The sequence below is a fragment of the Metarhizium acridum genome (assembly GCF_019434415.1).
Source record: "Metarhizium acridum strain ARSEF 324 chromosome Unknown scaffold_31, whole genome shotgun sequence".
Taxonomy (NCBI): Eukaryota; Fungi; Ascomycota; class Sordariomycetes; order Hypocreales; family Clavicipitaceae; genus Metarhizium; species Metarhizium acridum.
In genome coordinates this window covers 216938-238180 of record NW_027094018.1, presented here as the reverse complement: position 1 = coordinate 238180, position 21243 = coordinate 216938, and the positions used below count along the sequence as shown (strand labels likewise).

The following is a 21243-nucleotide window of genomic DNA, read 5'->3' as shown; positions in this document are numbered from 1 at the left end:
CATGCTGAATTAAAATGCGCTTGGTTTGACGCACCTGAGCACCCTTGGTTCCTGCAATACGACGAGGTAGCGTGACATTGCATGAGTATATCCAACGCTCGGCTGCAGAATAGACCCCAACCTACTCCGTACTCGGCAGCAAGATTTGCACTATCAAAGCTGTCACTTCCAATTTCTGTTTCCCTGGACAATCTTCTTACAGTATGCTGGTTGTGTCGATGGCCATGCAAGACAGGTGGCACCCGGTCTGGGGAGGTCTGGACCAACGACCGGCAATATTTCAGTAAGTGGCGTCTTGCTGTCGTTATTTCCACAGACACCCCTGAGAGCTGTCGGTAATCTCCATATTTGACGAATCAAGTCTCGAACGCGGGGCAGTTGAACAATGCTCACTCATACAGATCGCCATAGTCATCCTCCGAGCTACTCTTTCCCGCCTGCGGGTTTGTAACCTTGATGCCGCTCTCCATTCTCTCCAATGTCATGACATAACCCTTGTGATGACACCAACTCCTTGCCATCTCTGGCCCATTCAACTCCCATAAGCTCAGCACCTGTATGTCCTGGTGGTCTATGAACTTCAAGGAATCCGTATTTTCTTCTGTCATCTCATCGGCAAGAAGCGCCGCCATTCCTTCTCCCTGGCCTCTTTGCTCAGAGCCGGGAAGAGCAGGTGCAGACGGACTCGGCTGCGGAAAGCAGTGTCAATAGTCTCGTACAGATTGGTTGTCAGGAAGATGATGCCCTGGAAATACTCGAGTTCTGAGAGAAAAATGCTAACGAGCTCGTTGCGAACAATGTCGCCTGGATTTCTGCATGTCATAAAGACACCTGCCTCGTCTAGAAGAATCACGGCGTTCCGGTCCGTGGCCATTTTAAAGACCCTTTTGAGCTTCTCGCCCAGACTTGCAGCGCTGGTTCCGAAATCCTCCGCTTGCAGGTGGAAAAGAGGACGATGGGTATGGTCCGCGACGGCTTCTGCTGTCAGCGTCTTACCCGTACCAGGAGGCCCTGATAGGAGAACAATAAGACCTTGTCCCTTTCCAACAATAACATTGCCTACTAAAAGCGGCGAGGCGGTTACACTTGTGCCAGATATGGAGCTGGAGCTATCTAGTGTGGGTGTGCGGCCGTGACTCTCAACGAAAGTCAGCACCAAGTCTTTCTGCTGGGGTCGTACCAGACACCAAGTGCTCGTAGGCTTTGTCATTCCATACCGTAGGCTCTATGTCTTCGAGATAAAAGTTCACTGTGTAATAGGTTAGCTTCTTGAGCTTACTGTGGTTCATTGGTTCATTGCACTCACTCCAAAGCTTATTCTTTAGTGCATATCCGCCAGTCAGTCCGGATACGTACGCCAGGTCCTCGTGCTTCTCGAGCACAAAGCTCTTATTCTCCAGTATCTCGGCATCAGTAAGCCGTCGCCTCTTAACGGCAGTCGTCTGCTCATCCGGCACCGCTTCTTGGCTATTTCCATGGTCATGTACGTTGAAGTTGACATCCTCACCGGCAGCCCTGGCACTGCGCCTCGCAGCCTTTGCCCGCTCAATGCTTGGATCCTCATACTCTCGTAGACCTTTTGTGGAGTGATACTTGTGATATCCGACAACATCGACTAGGATGCGCCCTTGAACATTAGGCTTGCTGATGTCTTATGGAAGCTCAACGGGTAGAATTGCAACTCGGAAATCGGCTTCCCGTCTTTGAATGCGGGAATTCCCAGGCTGATGGTCTGCCAGGCAAACTCGAAGCCGTTGAAGTTGAGGATCTTGGCCGTAGCAACAAGGTTCTGAACCTGCTTCACAGTCTTGCATTCCACACTCTCGACCTTGCAGAGCATGTCGGCGTTGAGTGCGAAGCTGTAAACTGGACAATTTCGCGGAAACAGCGTCCATGCGCTTTTGAAGTCTACCAAGCAGCCTTCTGGATCTTTTTGTACACGAACCTGAGCTCAGCGAACATTTCATTCATAATGGTTAATAGGAGCTGCAGGTACGGCTTCAAGGCGTCCGCATTCTCCGCAGCCATTGCGAGGTTGGCAATCTCCTCTTGACAAAACCATAAATCTGGGAGTGGCTCGGTGAATGTGAGCTTGTACTCTGTGTCCAGCCAGGACCCCATCATGTCTCTCAAGATTCGCTTCAGCGGTTCGACAAGTGCTGGATTCTGAACGTCGACGGAACGGTACTTTAACGGATAAATTCCCCCAATACATGGCACCTGGGCTTTCCCCGGTCGTTGATTATGGAGACCATAATTGCCACAGCGTCACACTCCCTTGCCACAGAGCTGGACAGTTGCTTCGGTGGCTTGTTCACCCGGATGTAGGATCCAGGGACCGGTTTGGGACCTTCAAAGAAGGTTTTCACGGCGGCGTCGGGGGGCGGTGCCTGAGAATCATGGGCTTGATTGCTGCTTGACTTGGAATAAAGCGGTACAACCCGTGTTGCGGAAAGCCTGTCGCGTAGCCCCATGATGGCCGAATTTCACAAGTTATCCCAGGTTAGATGGCGGCACTTGAAGAGAAAGAAAATTATCCAATGTACCGAACGAGCTGCTTAGTGTGAAGCAAATACTCTTCTCCATCACGACTTTGCCAAGGTCCTTGATATAATGCGCAATCCCAGGCCAGTCTAGCCGCTGCCGTACTACGATACCATATGTTCGTACCATGTAGGACTTTCTACCCTGTTCTTTGACATAGATCTCATACCTCGTCACTTCTCCCCAGACTTCCCAGGACGACGATCTTCGAGCAAGGTGGTCCACTAAACCGTAGCTTGGCAGGCATTCATCGGGAGACAGAAGCCGCAGTTTGAGGCCGTTTTGGCCCATTTCCAAGCCACCATCAGGTGGATGAGAGGCCTAGGCAGACTGATGGCGCCTCAGCTGGACCAAACACTCGCAAGGCAGCCAAAGTCCCAGGTCAAGGTGTTTTTCTACTTTCCATCATTTCCAGTGGGCAATAAATTGCTGTTGCCTGGACGGCTTGCCCATAGATCTTGGGAGTGAGTCTTTCAGCCTCACCATGACTGGTTGAACGAGCGGCCTTCGATGTACTTCAAGTCACCTGCAGTACGATCTTCTACTGTATATTGAGACAAAGGTCTGTTCACTTGCCTATTGCATTTGCGGCATGTCAATCCCCCCATTTGCTCCATGCCGGATGCTGGTCTGCCTTGAAACCTGCCAAATGTGGCAGCCTGTTCTTCCCCTCGGGCATCTGTCCCCCCATTCCATTCGGCATCGTAAATATACAAGCCCATCAAGCGGAGCCGCTCGAACCCAGAGTTTCGTCTGCCTGAGAAATGGTATCAATGCCGGTCCTCCAGTCCCGCAAAGCCCTCGCCATCATCATTGCCGAGGCCCTTGTCTGTGTTCTCGTGTCCTTTTTTGACCGTTGACGGCTTGTCCTGCTGCCTGTCGCGCAGGGTGGACGGTAGACTTGGAGACAACAGCCTTGCGCTTGACACACCAGAGATGGAGCTGGTTCATAGAGTTGTCATGTGCATCGACCAATTCTTGGTTCTGCCGGATGTTTAGGACAAACCCCCGAAGCGACGTCAACTTCGACACGAGATTCAGAAACCCCCCATTTTGTCGTGGCATATAGGCCCGCATCTCCTGCAACGCACGTCAGCTGCATGCACATGGTTGAAGATGGCGGCTGACTTCAAAGACATTACTTACTGGGACGAAGGTCTCCTTTGCGCCTTTGGGCTTCTCGTGCTCTACGCCCAGCACAAGGTCCAAAAACTGGAACAGGGCGCTCTGTCTTGCCGTTGCCGCGATACATTTGACTCGCAGCTCAGATCTATCGCTCTTTGGAAGGCGATTGCGAGGCAAACCCGTATCTTCATTGCCGCTTCCGGCACCGAAAAACGGCCGGAGCCCATGATAGAAGCTGTTGGCATCTAGCACCGAGTACAGCTTGGGTAGATGAGCTCCCATGCGCACAAAGGTATCTGCAGCATCGTTCAAGGCCTTGATCACAAACGAAGGATTTGCATCCTCAGCTGCCAAGACTTTGACACTATCGGACCGCCTTCTGCTTTAACCAGTACGGGGACGTGGTAAGACGCATCCTCGCCTCGTGTCCCTGCGAACACTAGTCATTGACTTCATCTGTGTAAGATGGGGAAACGGATCGAGTGCATTTTCATTATGGCCAGTTGCTGCCCAGTTCCACAGGCAGAGTCCCGCATAGCTCAATACAGGTTGTAGACCCAGGTGATCACAGACAGCCAGGAAACAGCTATGTAAGTCGTGATGGAATCTTGTCCAACGGCTTTCCATCCGAAGATCCGCCCCATGTATACCCGTGGATCATGAATGTCAATACCACGTATGGTCACCGATATTTTAACTCTGCCACCAGCTCGGAGCTTTTTAAAATTGGTAAGCGGCATATTCTCCGTTATTTTGTGCGATTTTACATCATCCGGTAATGTGGCAGTAATCTTATCCCAGGGATCAAAGTAAAGGTTGGAAAATCGTTTTAGAGGTGGCTCATCAGAAAGAAGACCCAGCGACTTGGGGATCCCAAACTTCTCCAAATTTGGTATTTTGGTAACCATTCTATGATAATGCGGAAAAGAATAGCAGAGTGTTTAAAGTTCTGTCTGTTGACATCTTGTCCTTCTGAACCAGTTCTGAGGGTCTGCCAATCGTTTGCGAGCTAATCATATACAACAACAATGGAAAGAATACTGTCGACTCCTGGCCGTCCTGGTATAACGCCTGATGCGTGATCAACGGCGCCCTTACCAAGCCACCCACGGCTGCTTTGGAAAACCCTCATCACCACCAGCTTAAGCCCCCGGGACAAGAAACATCATGTCTTGAACCAATTCATTCTCAGCTCTTTTATCCCCAATACTCCTATGCTTCGGAAATTTAAGTGAGGTCCGGGGCGTTCCAGCCGTTCAACACAGGTGGTTGGACAAGAACCCCTCCTCCCAGGATGAGCCCCCTTGAACTCCTAGCCATATGCTTCATTTTTCTAGGGCTATGTCCTCCACTTTTATCGAATTCGTCCATACTACTTCCGTCTGTTTGACATCCTGGCGCGGGTTGGTGGCCGGCCTCTTCGCTTTGGTAGACCCGATGATCTGCCCCGTCGAGAACCAGGTTCAACTACACCCTTCCTAGTTGGCTCAACGCCGCCAGAAGTGGTTGTATGTTTGGCCGAGTCGAGATTACCGGCATTCGTTCTCTGACTTCGTCTCACCCCGATAACGCCAACCCTGTCACCGATGACTCTGCGCTTCGCATTCTTAGGTCTGCCACTTGAAGTGTTCTTGGATATAACGGCGTTCTTCTTCTCAACCTGGCTGGTAGCCTGAGTTTGTGTGCTTGACAAAACGCTTCGTCGACCTGTTCCATGATGACCACCTCTTCTTGGCTGTTCGGCGGCACTCTTGCTCATGCCATCGACATCTTTATATGCAGCGAGCCAAGTCCTTCGTTTAGGCCGTAGCACCACCTCAAGCCGGTCTTTGGGGGCCACAGTCCAGTTCGCGGTGGATAAGGTGCTTTGAATCCCAGATCGTGTGCGCTTTTGCTGCGGGTTTGAAGAGGCCTTGCTTGCCACTTGTGGTTTCTTTTCGTCGTGGGACACATCATTCATGTCCGAGGTGAGCTTATTCTTGCGCGGGTCCCAATCGCCCAAGATCGAGGCAGCCTCCTGCTCGAGCAACTGGTACGCAGGCTTTCGGGGCCGCCTAGGGAATCTATCGGACACATTCCGTGCCTCGCTTGGCGATGTACTACGGCTTGTCAGCAGACGACGTCGAGAATGGAGCTGAATCGGAGATGCCAGATGCCTGTCAGCAATTTGAGATTCTCGTGCGATCTGTGTTCCGGGCGTGGCCGGGCTTGGAATGGCAGTTGGGGTTTTTCTTGGGTTCAAAAACCCCTCCGATTGCTTAGGTATTCCCAAAGAGAGCCGCAGAGCTTCGTAGTCATCTTCATCCATCTCGAACCCTGTATCAACGGTGCTTCTTGGGATGGGGTCGATGGGAGTAGTGGCATGACCAGGCTCAATTTGTTGCATCTCCGGTGTCGTATTTTCGCCATCCAGTTCTGAGGAAAGGATTTCTGCCTGGTTGTCATAGTCGGGCTCGGTTTGGCAATCTTCCACGAGTCCCAGCTTGAACATCAAGTCCGACTCCTGCATCTCGTTGCCGTCGCTTAAACTGGAAGGAGCATCTGGGCAGTCCGGGTCTCCTGCCTCAGTCGTCACACGAACCATAGTTGTGTCTTCCATGTTAAAAAACCGAGAAAAGCAGGCGCTTTCGTTGGTAGTTGTTCAAGCACTTAAGCAGGCAGCAGAATGTAAATTATTCGTAGGTGGTCGCTGGGTTATTGGCTTGTGTGGACGGGAAATTAGAGGATAGGTTCAGGGGAACGTAATAGAAGGCAATTTTTTCAATTTTTCACATTGGCAGCAAGACTGTCACCGCAAGCAGGGCATGCATGAATTGTTCACAGATTCCGTTTGTCTAGTCACCAGCTGCGCAAATTCGTAGACGGCTGGCATACACTTGGCAGCTAGTAACGCGTGACATTGTGTGAGAATGCACTCTCATTCTCTTCTGACGTGTACCTAAGTAGTTCACAGGGCCTCTCAACGTCTGTCATCCATTTCGCCATCCAGAAATATCTCATGTCCGTTTCCATCGTGCATCCCCAACGCCGTCAAACATGCAAATATCGATACGGCAGCTGTTCCCCACCAACCCCAGGCGACCATTCCAATGTCCAGCCCAAATCCATACCACCGCCCTCCGACCACGGGTCCTACGGTTCTGAAGCCGGCCGAGACGCTTTGTCCCAGGCCGTGGATGGTCCCCAGGACGCTAGGATGCGGACTGCAATTGTTCAATAAGATAATGCTGGCCGGCAAAGTGAATGAACGTGCCGTGGTGTGCAGAAGCAGAACCACGGTCAGACCCGCCCATACATACGCGCCACTGGAAGGCTCTGGTGGCTCCGTTGACGACGGAAGAATCGATATATATGGAGTTATAAAGTAAGCTACTGGAAACAGGAAAAGAAACCACCGAAATGACCGCAGTGTTCCCAGGCGAGTTTGAATGGGTGGGTAGCAAAATATCTGGATGACCATCCCCAGAACGCCCAGAATCGAGGTGGCCAACCCCACTGTTGCTGCTGACATACCCAGGCCCCCAGTGAATAGGAGAGGCAACGATCGTTTTTGAATCGAGTGGCTCGACGTTTGATATCTAGGAGTTGACAGAAACAAGGACCAAATATTGGCAAAGGAACCGAGGTGAAAATCGTATAGGGCACTCGTGAGCAGGGTAAATACAACATTTCGAGTCCAGAGTTGGTTAAATGACAATTTTCCCATTGTCTTCTGTCTGCTGTACATTTCTACACGTTGTGTAGCTATGGACATGTCCTCGCCTTGCCGCAGGGGATGATAAAACTGCTTTCTGGCATGCTCGAAGATCTTTGACTTGATCATGTTGCCTAGATACAAGCCAAAATCGAGCTGTCTGCTCCTGTTGCTCAAAGTCTTCACGTCTGTTAGCTCCCATAAATATCGCCGGACTCCAATATACGGTCACTCGCCTCTTCGAGAAATAGATATGTTACAATGGCTGACATGGCCAAAAGAAGGGCGTTAACAATACTAGGCAAGGCATACGGATTCTGATACATCCACTGCGATTCAAATATCGCTGCTTCGCCAAATAACCGAGGAAAGGTCTCAATCGGATTTGCGAGCAGACCCCCAAGGACTGCCACATGTATCAGTAACCACTTCAATGCTACACATCTAGGTGTTCCCAAGGATGCATTCTTACTTGGGCCGATAATGCCTGCTACATTGAAGCTCATTGGTAAGATCAGAAATGCCAGGGATCGGTATCTCTTCTCTACGGTTATTTCTGCGATCATGGTCCTACTAATCTTGCAGAAATAAGCAGACTGCCTGGATAGATCAAGACCACAGTACTTACGTGATGCCGACAGTACCATTGATGGCGCCGCCCAAGGCTCTCCACAATGCTGCTTCATAAAATGAAGTTGAGAATCCATATCCTACGCATGATACAGCTGTACCAGCAAGGCCGATGAGAAGCACGCGCTTACGGCCACACCAACTGGCGTCCGCGGCCTTCCCCCAGAGGACTGCAGTGAGAACTTGAGCACCAGTAAAACAACCCTGCAGTATGCCGGCCTGTTTCGATATCTCTGCGTCTGAGAGCCGGTCGTCAAAGTGTTTGAGCTGGAAGAAGATGTATGCCTGTAATGAAGCCACCTGGAAGAAGTCGACGAAACGAGATATGAAGAGAATAAGAAGCTGGTCTTTTCGTGGCACGGCACGCCAGCTAATCACCTCCTTCGGCTGGTCCTGTTCCCTCTCTTTATAGGAGGCAGACGGGGCGGTAGGATATGCCCGAATCTTCTCAACGTCTACCATGTTTGCAGACGTGCCCCAGGCTTGAGGAAATTGTTTGTCGCAGGTCCTTGCCTTGGTGGTTTAGTCTGACCAACGTAACCATCTGTGTCGGCCCACCGTAACCTAGTACATTGGTTTTTGCAATGCCAATTTAGCCAAGGTATGTTTATATCCTCACGAAATTTTGTTATTGGGATATGAAAGGGTATAGGCCTTAGATCATTCAAGGAGGTAATACGGAAGTAGGTTGATGACCAAAAAGGGGGGGAAAGGGGGGGGGGGTGATAAAGTTAGATTTTCATCAACCATCCGGTCATTCAGATTGAGGCTTCAACGTCGGGGGTCCGTTCGAGGTCAAGTTCGCGCCCAACTGTTCTCGCAGGCTTTGATTCAACCGCCTTGATTTTGGAAACGGATCCCGGAGGCTCGCCGAATCGGCACCACACTGTAGCTTCCAGACGCTAAAAAAAGAGGGCCTAAAGGAAATTCATCGGAAGGCATATACTTTACAACGAGAAAATTGAATCCGTCCGATGCGCACGGCTATTGAGGCCTCGTCGTCAGCCGCAAGTCGGAAGCCTCGGAGTGTTGGTGTCTTGGCAGTAAGAGGAGGTCGAAGGCACAACACTGCCGAAATGAAAGGAGCGTTTGACGTATAGGCTTGCTTGCGCGTCTAATCGGTTACAAAATAAAATAGAGGTGTTGACATATCAAGGTATGAGGGATGGCGAGCCGGAAGAGCTGGTTGATAAGCTGAGCACCAGCGCATGTGTGAGCCGCGGCCAGTGGCTCCTTTCGACTACGTCAGCAACGGAGGCAAGTTATTGCACAAGGGCAATGTTGAATGTGGTGTACGCGCCAAGGATATAACTAACTACCAAGGCCAAAAGCGCACGCAAAATGCGATGCTGCGCCTTATTGGTCGGTACCAGAAAGAAGCTTGTGCGAGCAGGAATACCCCAGAAACTTGACGGCTGTTGACATGACGCGGACACGATAGCTTAGCCCCTCTGCACGACGCGAACGCATTGGAATCAAGGCCGCTGTGAAGGAGCCTAAAATAGATTTTACCAAAGGGTTTCACTTGGTGGTTACGTATGCTTCTTTCGATTGCCAGCCACCGCCGAATTGGGGACCATGGAGCCTCTGCTGGTGTTTTACGTAGCACGAGACCAAGGGTTGTCAGTGGCGCGTTCGATTTGAGCCTCTTGCAGGGGAAGGGAGGTGTGAAGTGAACACATCAGGATAGATCAAGATGTGCTGGTCTAAATGGAGCTCTATCCGAGAAGAGCAAATGTCCACTCACAGCTTCTCATTCGAAGGGTCGGCTCCTGCTGCCCTGGGTCCCTTGCTATTAGCCACCACGTGGCTTCGCCAGTCGGGGGTAGGGTGTAAAAGGTCCACGGGTACCCGTGTGGGTTGCTTACCCCTGGGCTTTAAGTAGGTATAGGTAAGAAAAAAGACTTAAATAAATTTATAAGAGAAAATAAAGTACTTATAATTATTTATTAAGAATATTAAGTGTTTTTAAGTACTTAAATAAAACTTATATAACTTACTTTATACTTTAAACTTAAAACTTATTATAAATATAATTAAATATTAAAGAGTTAATATTAATTATTATTATTAATTATTATAATTAATTCAAAAAAATTAATTTATATTATTATATTATATTATTATACGTTTATAGGTATTTATAAGGTACTTATCTTTATATTAGATTACTCGTAGTATACTTAAATTACCTACATAATAAAACGGGTAGCCCACGAATAACCCAAGAAAAACTTAGATACCTACGGGTGCCCACGGGTACCCGTTTTTACACTCTAGTCGGGGGCCTAAACGACATCGGGTGGCATCTACCAATTGATCCGCAGTTATTCGGCTTACAGAAACTAAGTGCCTCCGTACTTGACCAGGAATATACACTAGTGTTTGAGAGCGAATCTCGTGTATGCTTGGTCCATCTCCTATCCGGCCCCTTCGCATGAGAAAGAAGACCATATCGATTTCAACACAGGTCGATGGTAATGACCAAGACCAAACTACGGCTTGCTCGTGGAGACGTTGGACTTGGCGAACACGGACGTGGCGATCGGCAGCCCGTTTTCGCACACCCTGTCCCCACCTTTTTGTGGCCGCTTCACATTCAATCCTTACCGGTTCTTGAACGCCGGCTTCTGTGGCTGGCTTTAGTTGACACGATAGTTGGCAGATACGTACAGCCGAGGTACCTTCTTGTACATTGGAGTCTGGACAAGGCTGACGTGGTGAGCATCTTGCGCGTACTGCACATGATCCATTGTACCTGTTGATTCTCCAAATTCATCTCCCATGGCAAGCTACTGCTCTTTGCTTGCCTGGCTTTTCCGGGAGAGCAGCATCAATCACGTTTCCCTCTCCATATTACAGTCCTAGGTGTCCATCATCAATGAATCTGGGGATCCATTCTCTTACTCTTAGCCTTTTCTTCCTTTGGTCATGATCCCGTGGTAGTTTCGAAAATTGCGACCGTAAACCTTCTTCCCTCCAGCCTCTAGACGCATCAGGTGTTACAAGTTATTCCTTCCTCAAGTGCCCTCAACTCTAGGATGTGGTTCTGCAAGAAGACAAGTTCGTGCGATGTAGCAGGCTTTGCCACCACCGTGGCCACCATCTTTCCGGTCCTCAACCTTGTGATATCCCTTCACGCCTGTGCCGCCAACGCCGAGCAACCAGTATACGTCTCGTCTGGGAGCTATGATGAAGGTAACCTTGGCAAATACCCCGTCCAAGAGTTCAAGTCTATCCAGCTTATTGCCCCTCGGCCAAACATTGTTCGCCAGGACAGCCGATGCACGAAAAACTTGTTGACATTTTTCTCGCCTCGTGGCTATGCTGAGCAAGCACAGCATGCTCAAGCAACGATTCTCGATCACAATGGGCATTTGGTCTGGACTTCCGGGTGGGACAATAAGCAGATCTACAACCTGATGGCGCAAGAGTACAAAGGTCACAAGTATATAACCTTTTGGGCAGGCAACGATGCTGTAGGAGGCCACGGCGCCGGTTCCTACTACATGGTTGGTTACCTTGCGCAATATTACTGTAGCTTTCTGGAGCCCAGTGCTAATGCTCCCAGCAGCTGGATGAAACGTACAATATGACGCGCCGCTTGCATGCAGCCAACGGCATGAAGGGCGACTTGCACGAGTTTCGATTCACACCACAAGGTACTGCTCTGATTACAGTCTACGATGTTCAAGAAGTGGACTTGTCCAGCCTCGGTAAAAACACGGGCCCCATCTGGGACTGTCTTATCCAAGAGATTGATATCGAGACTGGCGACCTGGTGTTTGAGTGGCGGGCGAGTAAGCATCTGAATATTGCAGACACATTCCGCGATATTGGCGGAGAGGGCGAACCTGGCGGCGCCCCATTTGACTGGTTCCATATCAACAGCATCGACAAGGACGCCCAGGGCAACTACCTCATCTCGAGCCGATACTTGAACAGCATCTTCTATATCGACGGCAAGACGGGAAGCATCATTTGGACCATGGGAGGCAAGGGGAACGTATTCAAGGATTTGTCGGGTGGCAAGGCGACCAATTTTGCTTTCCAACATGACGCACGGTGGGACAATGACTACAAGGAAATCACCCTCTTCGACAATAGCCACGACGGTGGACCGTTGGAGAATGCTCACCCCAGAGGCATTCGACTCGGTGTCGACCAACTCTTCATGACGGTCAGGCTCGTCACCGAGTACAAGAACCCAACTCACGTCCCCGCTGCGTCACAGGGCTCCATGCAAAACCTCCCCAACGGCAACGTCCTTGTTGGATACGGCTTCAGCGGCCTATTCACAGAGTTCACGCGCGACGGCAAAGTCTTGTGCGAGACGCACTTTGGTCCACAGAGCGGATTCGGCACCGGCGACGTTCAGTCATATCGCGTACTCAAGTTCGACTGGCAGTCATTCCCCGAGACGAATCCCGACTTGGCTATTTCCCAGGACGACGGCATGGTGTGGAGGGCATACGTGAGCTGGAACGGCGCGACAGATGTCTCGGCCTGGGTCCTCCAGGGGACCGATAATCCAAACGCTGGAAAATGGAGGGTGATTGAAAAGAAGACCAAGTCCGGATTCGAAACAAACTTTTTGCTGGAAGCCGCCCATCCAGACTACGTTAGGGCCGTGGCTTTGGACGCGAGAGGCAATATTCTCGGGTCGAGCGAGCCTGCCAACGCTACCAGGGTGAAGATTGTATGCCTATAGTCCAATCTTACGAGGTGCCTTCACGCGTGTGCTAACGAATATATCTAGACGTACAAGATTGACAGGCCCAAAGCATCGACTGACCACGACAGGGCGCGGACTTGGCTTATGGGAGCCGGTGCGGGTTTCAGTCTAGTAGTGGTCTTTGCTCTGATTTTCCGACCACTCATGAAGGCCTGTTTTACGTGTCGTCGACTGGCTGTTCAGTACAGAATACTACCAACGGATGAGGACAGAACGGCCGCTTCAAAGGGACTTCATTGGACGCAGCTTTGAAATATGGGGGGCGGTATACAGTGTATGGAGCGTGACTTGGCTCATTTGTCAGTCTGAAAGTTTTGCATTGAGCGATATATTTGGCTGTAAATTCGTGTTTTCTCTCTTGCGTACAGATATCTGGAGTTGGACGCCACGGGAATTGATATTTTTCTGTTTGTTATGAGCTCTATTTCCTACGAGGCGAGTAACGTGAATGCATTGTTGTGCCGGCCTGTGTACTCGGTGGGGCTTGTGTCTACTCTGGTAAGACGTGATATCCATGAGAAACCGGCACCAGACGCCAACAACTGCGTTACAAATGTCACGCTACAGAGCAATCACGAGCATTATTCAACTCTCGCCTCGTCGATCTCGATGGACAATGTGCTACGGCAATGTCTTTGCTGGGGTGGGTAGAGGGTAGTTTCAATGTTGCAGTCCTGTGGACCTGCTTCAGGTTCATGGCTGGTCAGAATTACTTGCAGGCAACGGGTAGTAGATGGATGTATGTCGCGGTCAAAGCCAATTCGGTGGAGGCAGCGGAATGTGGGAGGACGCAGGGCACAGAGGGACATCTGGACTCGGGGCACCGTGGGATTACTTGTGGTCTCGTATTCAGGTTAGGGTTCTTGGGGTGGACATGGCAGGCGTCAGTCGTCATCACCGAGGGCGGCATGTCGGAGGGTTGAGCCGAGGCAATATCGAACATGCATGGAATAGGAGTTGATGGACTACCATGCAATTGATTTAAGATGCGGCTAGACTTGGTGAAAAATTGATGATGAATCGTGACAAGATCAGATTTACATGGTGAACGGCGAAACACGCGTCACGGTGGGCTCGGCCGCCCACAACCCGGCGCTTGTTTGGGTGGCGGAGCACTGAATACTTTGTGCGTGGTGGGGATACAGCCGCCCTTGCAAGCGCCGGCAATAACGACGGACGGGACTGGACACAAGGTGCACCGTCGTGGCAAAAGAGAAGGCGAGTTGGCCAAAGACGGGGGATTAGGGCTGAGCATCAACTGAACTGCCAGCATGTGTCAGGGTGACATCTTGGGCTGCGAGGCATCACACGTCAACTCGCCAGACTCTAACCCTAACCCCATCACCAGCAAACACCTCAAGCCCCGCTCAGCTGGACTCTGCCGTTCAACCTCCACAGTGCCAGCCGATGAAGGCTCAGAAGCTCAGAAGCCGCGTCATCAGGCCTCCTTGCGCTCTCTATCCAAATCGAGCCGCCGAAACTGCTGAGCCGTTTATCCGTTCTTTTAGCATAGTTTTTGATTTGCCAAGACAGCCGCCAAGGCTGATTGTCATTGCACCCAGCAATCATCAATGTCACCAACAAGTCACTGTGCTGTACTTGCGCTTCACAGCCCCTGAGAGCCCCAAGGGCAAGCAATTGACGCCTCGAGGCACCAGACAGCACTTGGCATCGTTATCGGCGACAAGCCTACCGGGTTGATCCATTCGGGGAGGGGCGTGTGATGCCCCGGCGGGCATGTCTCCGTGGCGGAGAGACAACACTTGCAACCCAAGCATCAGTTCTCGCGGCCGAGTGATGACGAGTCCTCCGACATTGCGTCCTTGCCGAGTTATAGTTGCTGAGAAACTTGGGGCCCGTCTAAAATTAGCCCTCATGACGCAAAATAAAGGCAAAAACACGCCCTGGCATCCTGCCGTCTGGCGAGAATGATAGCTGCACGCCTTCAATATTCCCACCATCTAATCCGTCCCGCCGGGGAGACGAGGGTATCAAACTGTACCTGCCGCTTACGACTATCTAATCCATCTCTCTCCTTGTTTTACATCATGATGATCCGGGTCGTCGGCGGTTGTACGTCTTGGCATTTCTTGGGTCACGGAATATCGGCGCGTCGACACTGACCATGACGACGACGCCACTTTTGATCCGGCTTCAGGAAATCTCCATCTTCATTCCGTAGTCGACACAACGTCGATCAAATGATTCTATTTCTTTCAGTTTCAAGAGCATAGTGTGTCCCTTGCCATCCCTCACTTGTCATTATTCTCTGCTCCTTCTCGAATCTCACAAAACGCTCCTTTTTCCTAGACCATCCCCCACTGGATGAAACCCTCCAGTCCTACTACACAAAAAGACTTGCAAATACAAAAAGAAAAAAAATGGAATATTCTTCCAAATACAAGCCCAAGCCCTTCACCGACATCTTCACCCACGACACCGACATCAACCGGAGCAAATGCGTCCGCACCGTCCCCATGAAGGTCCTCATCCTGGGACTGGGACGCACCGGCACCGCATGTAAGCCGCCCATCAAACCGTCGTGTGCTCGCCGACCACTGACAAAAAGGCAGCTCTCCGCGCGGCCATGAAGCAGCTCGGCTACGTCGACACGTACCACATGATGAACTGCTCCGTTGAGAACCCCCCCGACGCACTGCTCTGGATGGACGCCCTCTGCGCCAAGTACGACGGCGCCGGCAAGCCCTTTGCCCGCCGCGACTGGGACAAGCTCCTCGGGAACTGCCAGGCCGTCTGCGACTGGCCAGCCGTCGCGTTTGCCAAGGAGCTCATCGCGGCGTATTCCGAGGCCAAGGTCGTCCTGACCAACCGCGACGTCGACTCGTGGCACGCCTCGACCCTCAAGACGGTGTACCGGCGCGTTACCGACCCCGAGCTCAGGTACCTCTCGTACGTTGACTGGGCGGCCGGCATGTACTACCCCATGCTGAACAAGTTCTTTGACACCTTCTTCGAGGGGGACTTTCCCAACCGGGGAAAGGACATCTTCCGGCGTCACTACCAAGAGGTCCGCAGCCTCGTGCCGGCGGAGCGGCTGCTCGAGTACAAAATCACGGACGGCTGGGGCCCGCTGTGCAAGTTTCTGGGGGAGCCGGTCCCGGAATGCGTCGCCTTTCCAAATGTCAATGACGGCTCGGACTTTGTCTGCCGGACGCGTCGGCGCAACCGCAACCAGATGAAGAATGTGGCGTTTCGGGTGCTGGTGTGGCTGCTGGCGATTCTTTTTGCTCTCGGGCTGGTGTGTAGGGTGTTTAATGTCGGGAGGGTTGTGTATACGCTGGCTGTGCCGCTGGGATACGAGGTTCCTTTGGATCAATAGGAAGTCTTTCTAGCAAGGGCTTCCGACGGCCTTGTGACGTGGAATGCCTAGTGCTGGGTTTCTGTGCGTGGTTCCACTTATAGAGCTCGATGTACGGATAGATGTGTAGTATATTTCCTTGAGAAGGGTTTATTACAAGTCTCGTCGCCACACCTTGCCCCGTGCTATTATTCATGGTTGCATCAAGACCAAATTGTAGCAAGTCGCCCGCTTAGCTCCAGGGTAGCCACCTCCCCGCCTCAATGTCTAGTCACCAGTGACGTTAACAATGGCTTTTTCACTCGGCGTGGTAGTCGTTTCTATCCAATATGCTTTAGAGTTTAACCCACGAGCCATGTTCTCAATCTCAATTCGAATGTTGGCTTTGCGTGCAATCAACAAAGCTCGGGCATCTTCCGCGCCCCCCCCCCCCACGCTCCCGACTTCCCCTTTGGGATGGGCGTGTGCGAGATGGTTGGTCGAATGTCGCATGGTGGCGGGTAGTGTTTCCGGGTTTTGGATATCTGGACCTTTGTCGGCGTTTGCTGAAAGCGCCTCTGGATGCGCCCGCGGCTGCGGTCTCTTTGTACTAGGATTGCATATCTCATGCGCATCTAACTTGACATTCTAAATTTACTTGCGCTGTTCTTACTTGGTTCCCGAATGCCACCGTGGTCCACCCATGCGCTTGAATCCAGAAAATTGGCCCGTACCGTGGGGAATGGCAGCACCGCCGGCCGGAAAACAGGTGCGCTTGCTTTAGGCGCAAAATGCTCGCAAGCATGATGCTTGACTACTTGGATCATGACGGCATCAAACTTTTATGAATCAAGAAACCAAGGCAGAACTACGAGCACCTTGCTTTCACCGAAGATGCCATCTGGGACGTCAACAGCTTTGATCAGTGGGGTGTCGAGCTGGGCAAGGTGTTGGCCGAGAAGATCTTGAAGGAACTTGATGAGGCTGGCAATGGTGGGGGACACGACAGTTCCACCGGTGGTCCTATTGGAGCCTTCAAGAAGTACTCCAAGATTTAAGCCCAGGGTGTACTAATTATTTTGATTTTGACGGATGGACGTAATGTGAACGGGGACAACTAAAATGATTGTGACTAACCAAGGCAATAAAATATGGTTCAAGCACATCTGCGGCGAGAAACTAACCACGTGAAAGGAGTAGCCAGGTGTTCCTGGCGACGTACAATGTCGCAACGTACAATGTCGCAACCCATGAATGATATTTTGGGGCAGAATTAGCAGTTCAAGGGCCAAAGGGTACACCCTTGAGGAACGGCGTTTGGCATTCCCGTACCAAGCATACCTGCGTCTCCTCCTCAATCTAGAAAGCCACGCCCGTCCCTTTTCTCGTTAATGTCATAAATGGAGACGCCGTGTGAGTATACTCAGGTATCCTATTTAGGCGCTCCATCGTACCACTCCCACCTCGGAACGTGTGCGTATGCAGGGACTGGATGCAGTGTCTAGATGATTTGGTCCACATTCTGATATAGTTGTCTGCTTTGGCATACTAAATGTTATTAGAGCGGAGACCTGGCTCGTGCATTGATATCCTCGTTACCACATTGAGATATTGCTTCTGCTAGTATGCGGACGGAATATAATGGGTCTGAGTGTATTAATCTGCTCATTGGTATATGGTACGGTAGTCTATGGTAACTGTTGGCGTGTCGGTGGAGATACTGGCATTGTGACGAGGAAGTTCATGAGACCACGCGGATTTCTTGTGAAGGCCAGCAACCATCATGTCTGTCTGTCGTTCGTGCTCAAGACATCAAGACTCAATGTCACACGGATTGGGTCAAGCAAGGATCAGAAGCCCTTTGTTACACAAGGAGATCACGAGAACTATGGAGCACACTAGGCACCGGCCGTTCCTTTCATGTATATAAGATGGTCCCCCCTCGCCTTACTGCTTGGGAAAACCAAGGACCTTTGACATCCTACAAGATTATCATTGAATTGGGCCCTTTTGCTTTAAGCCCTCTAATGAGCCCTTGTCACACTCAAACACTGTAAGCAGGGCAAGTATCTGGGTCATTTCCACTCTGTGCGTATGATGACGTTGCATGTGGACATTCATGGCTTTCCAAATGGCCATGACTGGAATAAAATTGCGTGAAGACGCGAGTTTATGTAATGGCTAGTGTTACTTTTCCATGAAGATGGTGAATTGTCAACGATGAGTAGGTCCCTGGCTCGAGAAACCAGCAAACTCTGGTATTGTGCTTGTATCTAAGATTGATATCTTCATCAACCTCATCTTAACGTGGCCTTTTCCAAACACACAGAAATCGAGAAAAGTAGTTTAGGTAGGGCGACGCAACGACGGACACAGTCTTGACAATAGTCTACACTGGGCGTACCCCCTTTGGAAACAAGATCCTACTAAATGTTTTGTTTTGAACACAAAGGATCCTCCTGCTTACTGTTACGGAACCTTACCTGATACAATATACACTCAACACATCACATCGTCAGTTCAAAAAGAGCAGCTGCTGTCATCCCAGCCATCTAACAGTCAACACCACTCACCAATTCACATCCAATACACCGATTCCTCATGCGCACATGCAACCCATTTCAACCCCCATTTAAATTAATACCTAGGCTCAGTGGTACATCGAACTCATGCACTCCGGCCGACATCTCCCGACCCATGCATACGGCGCTACGACGGCGTAACCTTGTCTCCCGCCACGGCCCGTGATATTAGTGCGTGATATATGGCTGGGTAGACTCTTGTCTTGCGAGGAAATGGAAATTTGCGTTTCTATTCTCGGGAAAAGGACGGGGTTCGGGGGTGGGTTCTCTGGATGGCTGGAGATACTTTCGACTTGGGGCCTTAAGTGCTGGGATAACTAGTGATGCGACATTATATATCGCGCAGTGTCGACTTCCTTGGATTGGTATATTATGTGCAGAAAAAAGCATGCCGTGAAACAATGTCGGTTATGAAGGGGCTGTGTGTGGATTTGGGGTGTCTGGCGCTGGAGGCGACATATTGGTACATATTTGCTGATTCTGGTGCCGTTCTTTGCTTGTACTGGGGTCAAGCTAATATGCTTATGCCATGTACTTCTCAGCATTCATAAGCCAAGTATAAGCACCAGGGGAGCTAATGACGGCCAGATACGGCGACAATGTCCGAAGATATAACTTTTAGTCTGGGGCTCTTGTGAAGGTCACAAAACCACGGTGAAATAGAACAAGTTAGCGAATCTTGAATGACAGCCTCACATGTCCGTCAAGTCACGATAGCAGAGTACGGAGTAGGTTCATACGGAGTTCATCTTGCTCGGCTCCACTGCTGCATCGAGAGATTACAACTCTGGCCTGATTATTCACAGCAGTCCCAGCAGAGCTGGGAAAATCCGCCCGGGACGGGGTGTAGACGGTCTTGTACTGGAGCTTGAGCACACAGTGTTGACTGACCCAATGACCTATAGGATCTCCGATATTAGCAATCCCGATTCGGTCTTCTGCTTTGCAAGGCGCAGCAATTACTGCTCCTTCAGCGATGCATACGTTATTAATGCAGCCGTCAGAGAACAGTCCTGCGCCGCAAGCAAAACAGGCAGAGCGGCCTGGAAGAAGGATTTGCGCTCAAGAGCTGTCCTAATAGCAGGCTTTTGGCCATTCTCTTGGCCTCTGCTGTCCTCAATCTTCTCCCCGTTGAGATTCGACATGGTGGATTTGCTGTGGTGAGGTGACTGTCGCAATCGAAAGAGGCCACTACAAGACCCTGGCACCCTTGTCGCCCCAGAGACATTGTTGTTGTAACTGCATATAAGTGAAAATTCGGAGTACCAACTCGCCGTTTGTCGATTTGTGTCATTCATGATGCCGCATGTTGTTGGACACTGGGGTTACTCTTTGTTAATAGCTGATGATGGCGTCGAGGCCCCTGACCGGCGCAGGGCGGTCGGAGCCGCGGTGGCGTCAAGTCGACTCCAGGACGAGTCTCCCCAAACCACTGGACCCTTGTGCTATCCACCATGAGCTCCGCGTGCAGACTTGGATGACCGGAGTGCTGTGTTCGTCAATCTCTTGAATCGCACCGCAATACGGGGAGGTGAAGAGAGGAGAATATGGAGAAGCGGGCCCTCGGCTGGGGTTTCGCAAAAAGGAAGGAGCGGCCGCAACGAGAAACGGCGAACGAGAAGGCGGGGCCCAGAATGCATACTCTGCGGGCTGGACAGCAGGTCGTTTCTTTTTTGGTTCTCATTACGGCTTCGTCGATGCAATGAATCTTTGACGGAATGCGACACGGCAGATGGTATCACATCACAGTGTGAACACCCCGATCACCCTTTTAAAATGCAGCAGCGCGCGACAAGGTAGTGCGCATTTCCTATCTTTGTCAGGTTTAGCTGGATGGACCAATAGGTGGCCGGATTCTGAGTGTCGGTATGATTTCCATGCCCGTCTGTCCATGTCGCCACATGGCACAAAAAGTATTGATACAACGGTTTATTGTGCCCCGAGAGCAGCGTCAGAGTATACTTTTAGACAATACTTTTAGAAGTACTATTTGAAGAAATAGGCGCAAGTTGATTCTCCATTTCGGATGGAAGAGAGTAATCAGAGGGCTGACTGTTTCTTCTTTAGCGTTAATGTAGTGTTGGGATGTTGGTATAACTTGATATCTCCAATAAATCCTGAACGACATGCGCGCCACGGCGTCACACCCTATGACTCAGACAAGACCTTCAATTCTGTCTAATAAAGCATGTAGACACTGCCTATCAGATATATTTTGCTCAACGCCGCAGGCCGCATAGAGGGCTAGCGCGGTCGCGATAGTTGGATTCGAATATCTCTTGTTTGCCTGCTCTTACTATACCCGCTTCTGCGCAGGCAATATGCAGATGATATACGTGTCGAGAACCAGAGGACGTCTTAGTGGCAAAAATGCCCCCCCCCCCCCCCCCCCCCCCCCCCCCCGGGATCACGACCTCTGACATTCCTCCCACTCCGGAGTCTCCAACGAATGGGTCTAGCATCCCGTCCAAGCACTCCAACGCTTGCAAGGACTATCATATCCTTTGGCCACATCTATTCGTGAAGAAACATTAAAACAATTTAGCCACAGATATACCTATTACTAGCGAAGCTAGCTCAGTCCAGCGTCGAGAGGTCCTTGCATCACCGTCCCATCGCTGCCTAAATCCACTGC

The 21243-nt window shown here is 50.8% G+C and overlaps 8 protein-coding genes across 8 annotated transcripts; 3 read left to right on the top strand and 5 right to left on the bottom strand.

Moving 5' to 3' along the window:
* Window positions 1–604: 604 nt before the first annotated feature.
* Window positions 605–1840, bottom strand: J3458_004935 (uncharacterized protein; the record flags this gene model as incomplete). The annotated part of the gene is made up of 4 exons (XM_066118505.1): window positions 605–1113; window positions 1181–1249; window positions 1307–1644; window positions 1683–1840. The coding sequence occupies 4 exons, from the start codon at window positions 1838–1840 to the stop codon at window positions 605–607; spliced, it is 1074 nt and encodes a 357-aa protein (XP_065976025.1).
* A 1514-nt stretch (window positions 1841–3354) lies between these two features.
* On the bottom strand, window positions 3355–3951 carry J3458_004934 (uncharacterized protein; the record flags this gene model as incomplete). The annotated part of the gene is made up of 2 exons (XM_066118504.1): window positions 3355–3624; window positions 3691–3951. 2 exons carry the CDS (start codon window positions 3949–3951, stop codon window positions 3355–3357), a joined length of 531 nt encoding a protein of 176 aa, XP_065976024.1.
* A 1090-nt stretch (window positions 3952–5041) lies between these two features.
* On the bottom strand, window positions 5042–6253 carry J3458_004933 (uncharacterized protein; the record flags this gene model as incomplete). The annotated part of the gene is made up of 1 exon (XM_007810435.2): window positions 5042–6253. The coding sequence occupies one exon, from the start codon at window positions 6251–6253 to the stop codon at window positions 5042–5044; it is 1212 nt and encodes a 403-aa protein (XP_007808626.2).
* Window positions 6254–7554: 1301 nt separating this feature from the next.
* On the bottom strand, window positions 7555–8455 carry J3458_004932 (uncharacterized protein; the record flags this gene model as incomplete). Its single annotated transcript, XM_007810434.2, has 3 exons — window positions 7555–7769; window positions 7836–7933; window positions 7992–8455. The coding sequence occupies 3 exons, from the start codon at window positions 8453–8455 to the stop codon at window positions 7555–7557; spliced, it is 777 nt and encodes a 258-aa protein (XP_007808625.2).
* Window positions 8456–11034: 2579 nt separating this feature from the next.
* Window positions 11035–12980, top strand: J3458_004931 (uncharacterized protein; the record flags this gene model as incomplete). Its single annotated transcript, XM_007810433.2, has 3 exons — window positions 11035–11505; window positions 11568–12692; window positions 12753–12980. The coding sequence occupies 3 exons, from the start codon at window positions 11035–11037 to the stop codon at window positions 12978–12980; spliced, it is 1824 nt and encodes a 607-aa protein (XP_007808624.2).
* Window positions 12981–14758: 1778 nt separating this feature from the next.
* J3458_004930 (uncharacterized protein) lies at window positions 14759–16068 on the top strand (the record flags this gene model as incomplete). Its single annotated transcript, XM_007810432.2, has 2 exons — window positions 14759–15248; window positions 15302–16068. The coding sequence occupies exons 1-2, from the start codon at window positions 15110–15112 to the stop codon at window positions 16066–16068; spliced, it is 906 nt and encodes a 301-aa protein (XP_007808623.2). The 5' UTR covers window positions 14759–15109.
* A 700-nt stretch (window positions 16069–16768) lies between these two features.
* On the top strand, window positions 16769–17084 carry PGI1_1 (glucose-6-phosphate isomerase; the record flags this gene model as incomplete). The annotated part of the gene is made up of 2 exons (XM_066118503.1): window positions 16769–16795; window positions 16881–17084. The coding sequence occupies 2 exons, from the start codon at window positions 16769–16771 to the stop codon at window positions 17082–17084; spliced, it is 231 nt and encodes a 76-aa protein (XP_065976023.1).
* Window positions 17085–18728: 1644 nt separating this feature from the next.
* On the bottom strand, window positions 18729–20124 carry GIT2_1 (glycerophosphoinositol permease). Its single transcript, XM_066118502.1, has 2 exons — window positions 19593–20124; window positions 18729–19507 (listed from the first exon to the last, which is right to left on the bottom strand). Exons 1-2 carry the CDS (start codon window positions 19904–19906, stop codon window positions 19405–19407), a joined length of 417 nt encoding a protein of 138 aa, XP_065976022.1. The 5' UTR covers window positions 19907–20124; the 3' UTR covers window positions 18729–19404.
* Between the last annotated feature and the right edge of the window lie 1119 nt (window positions 20125–21243).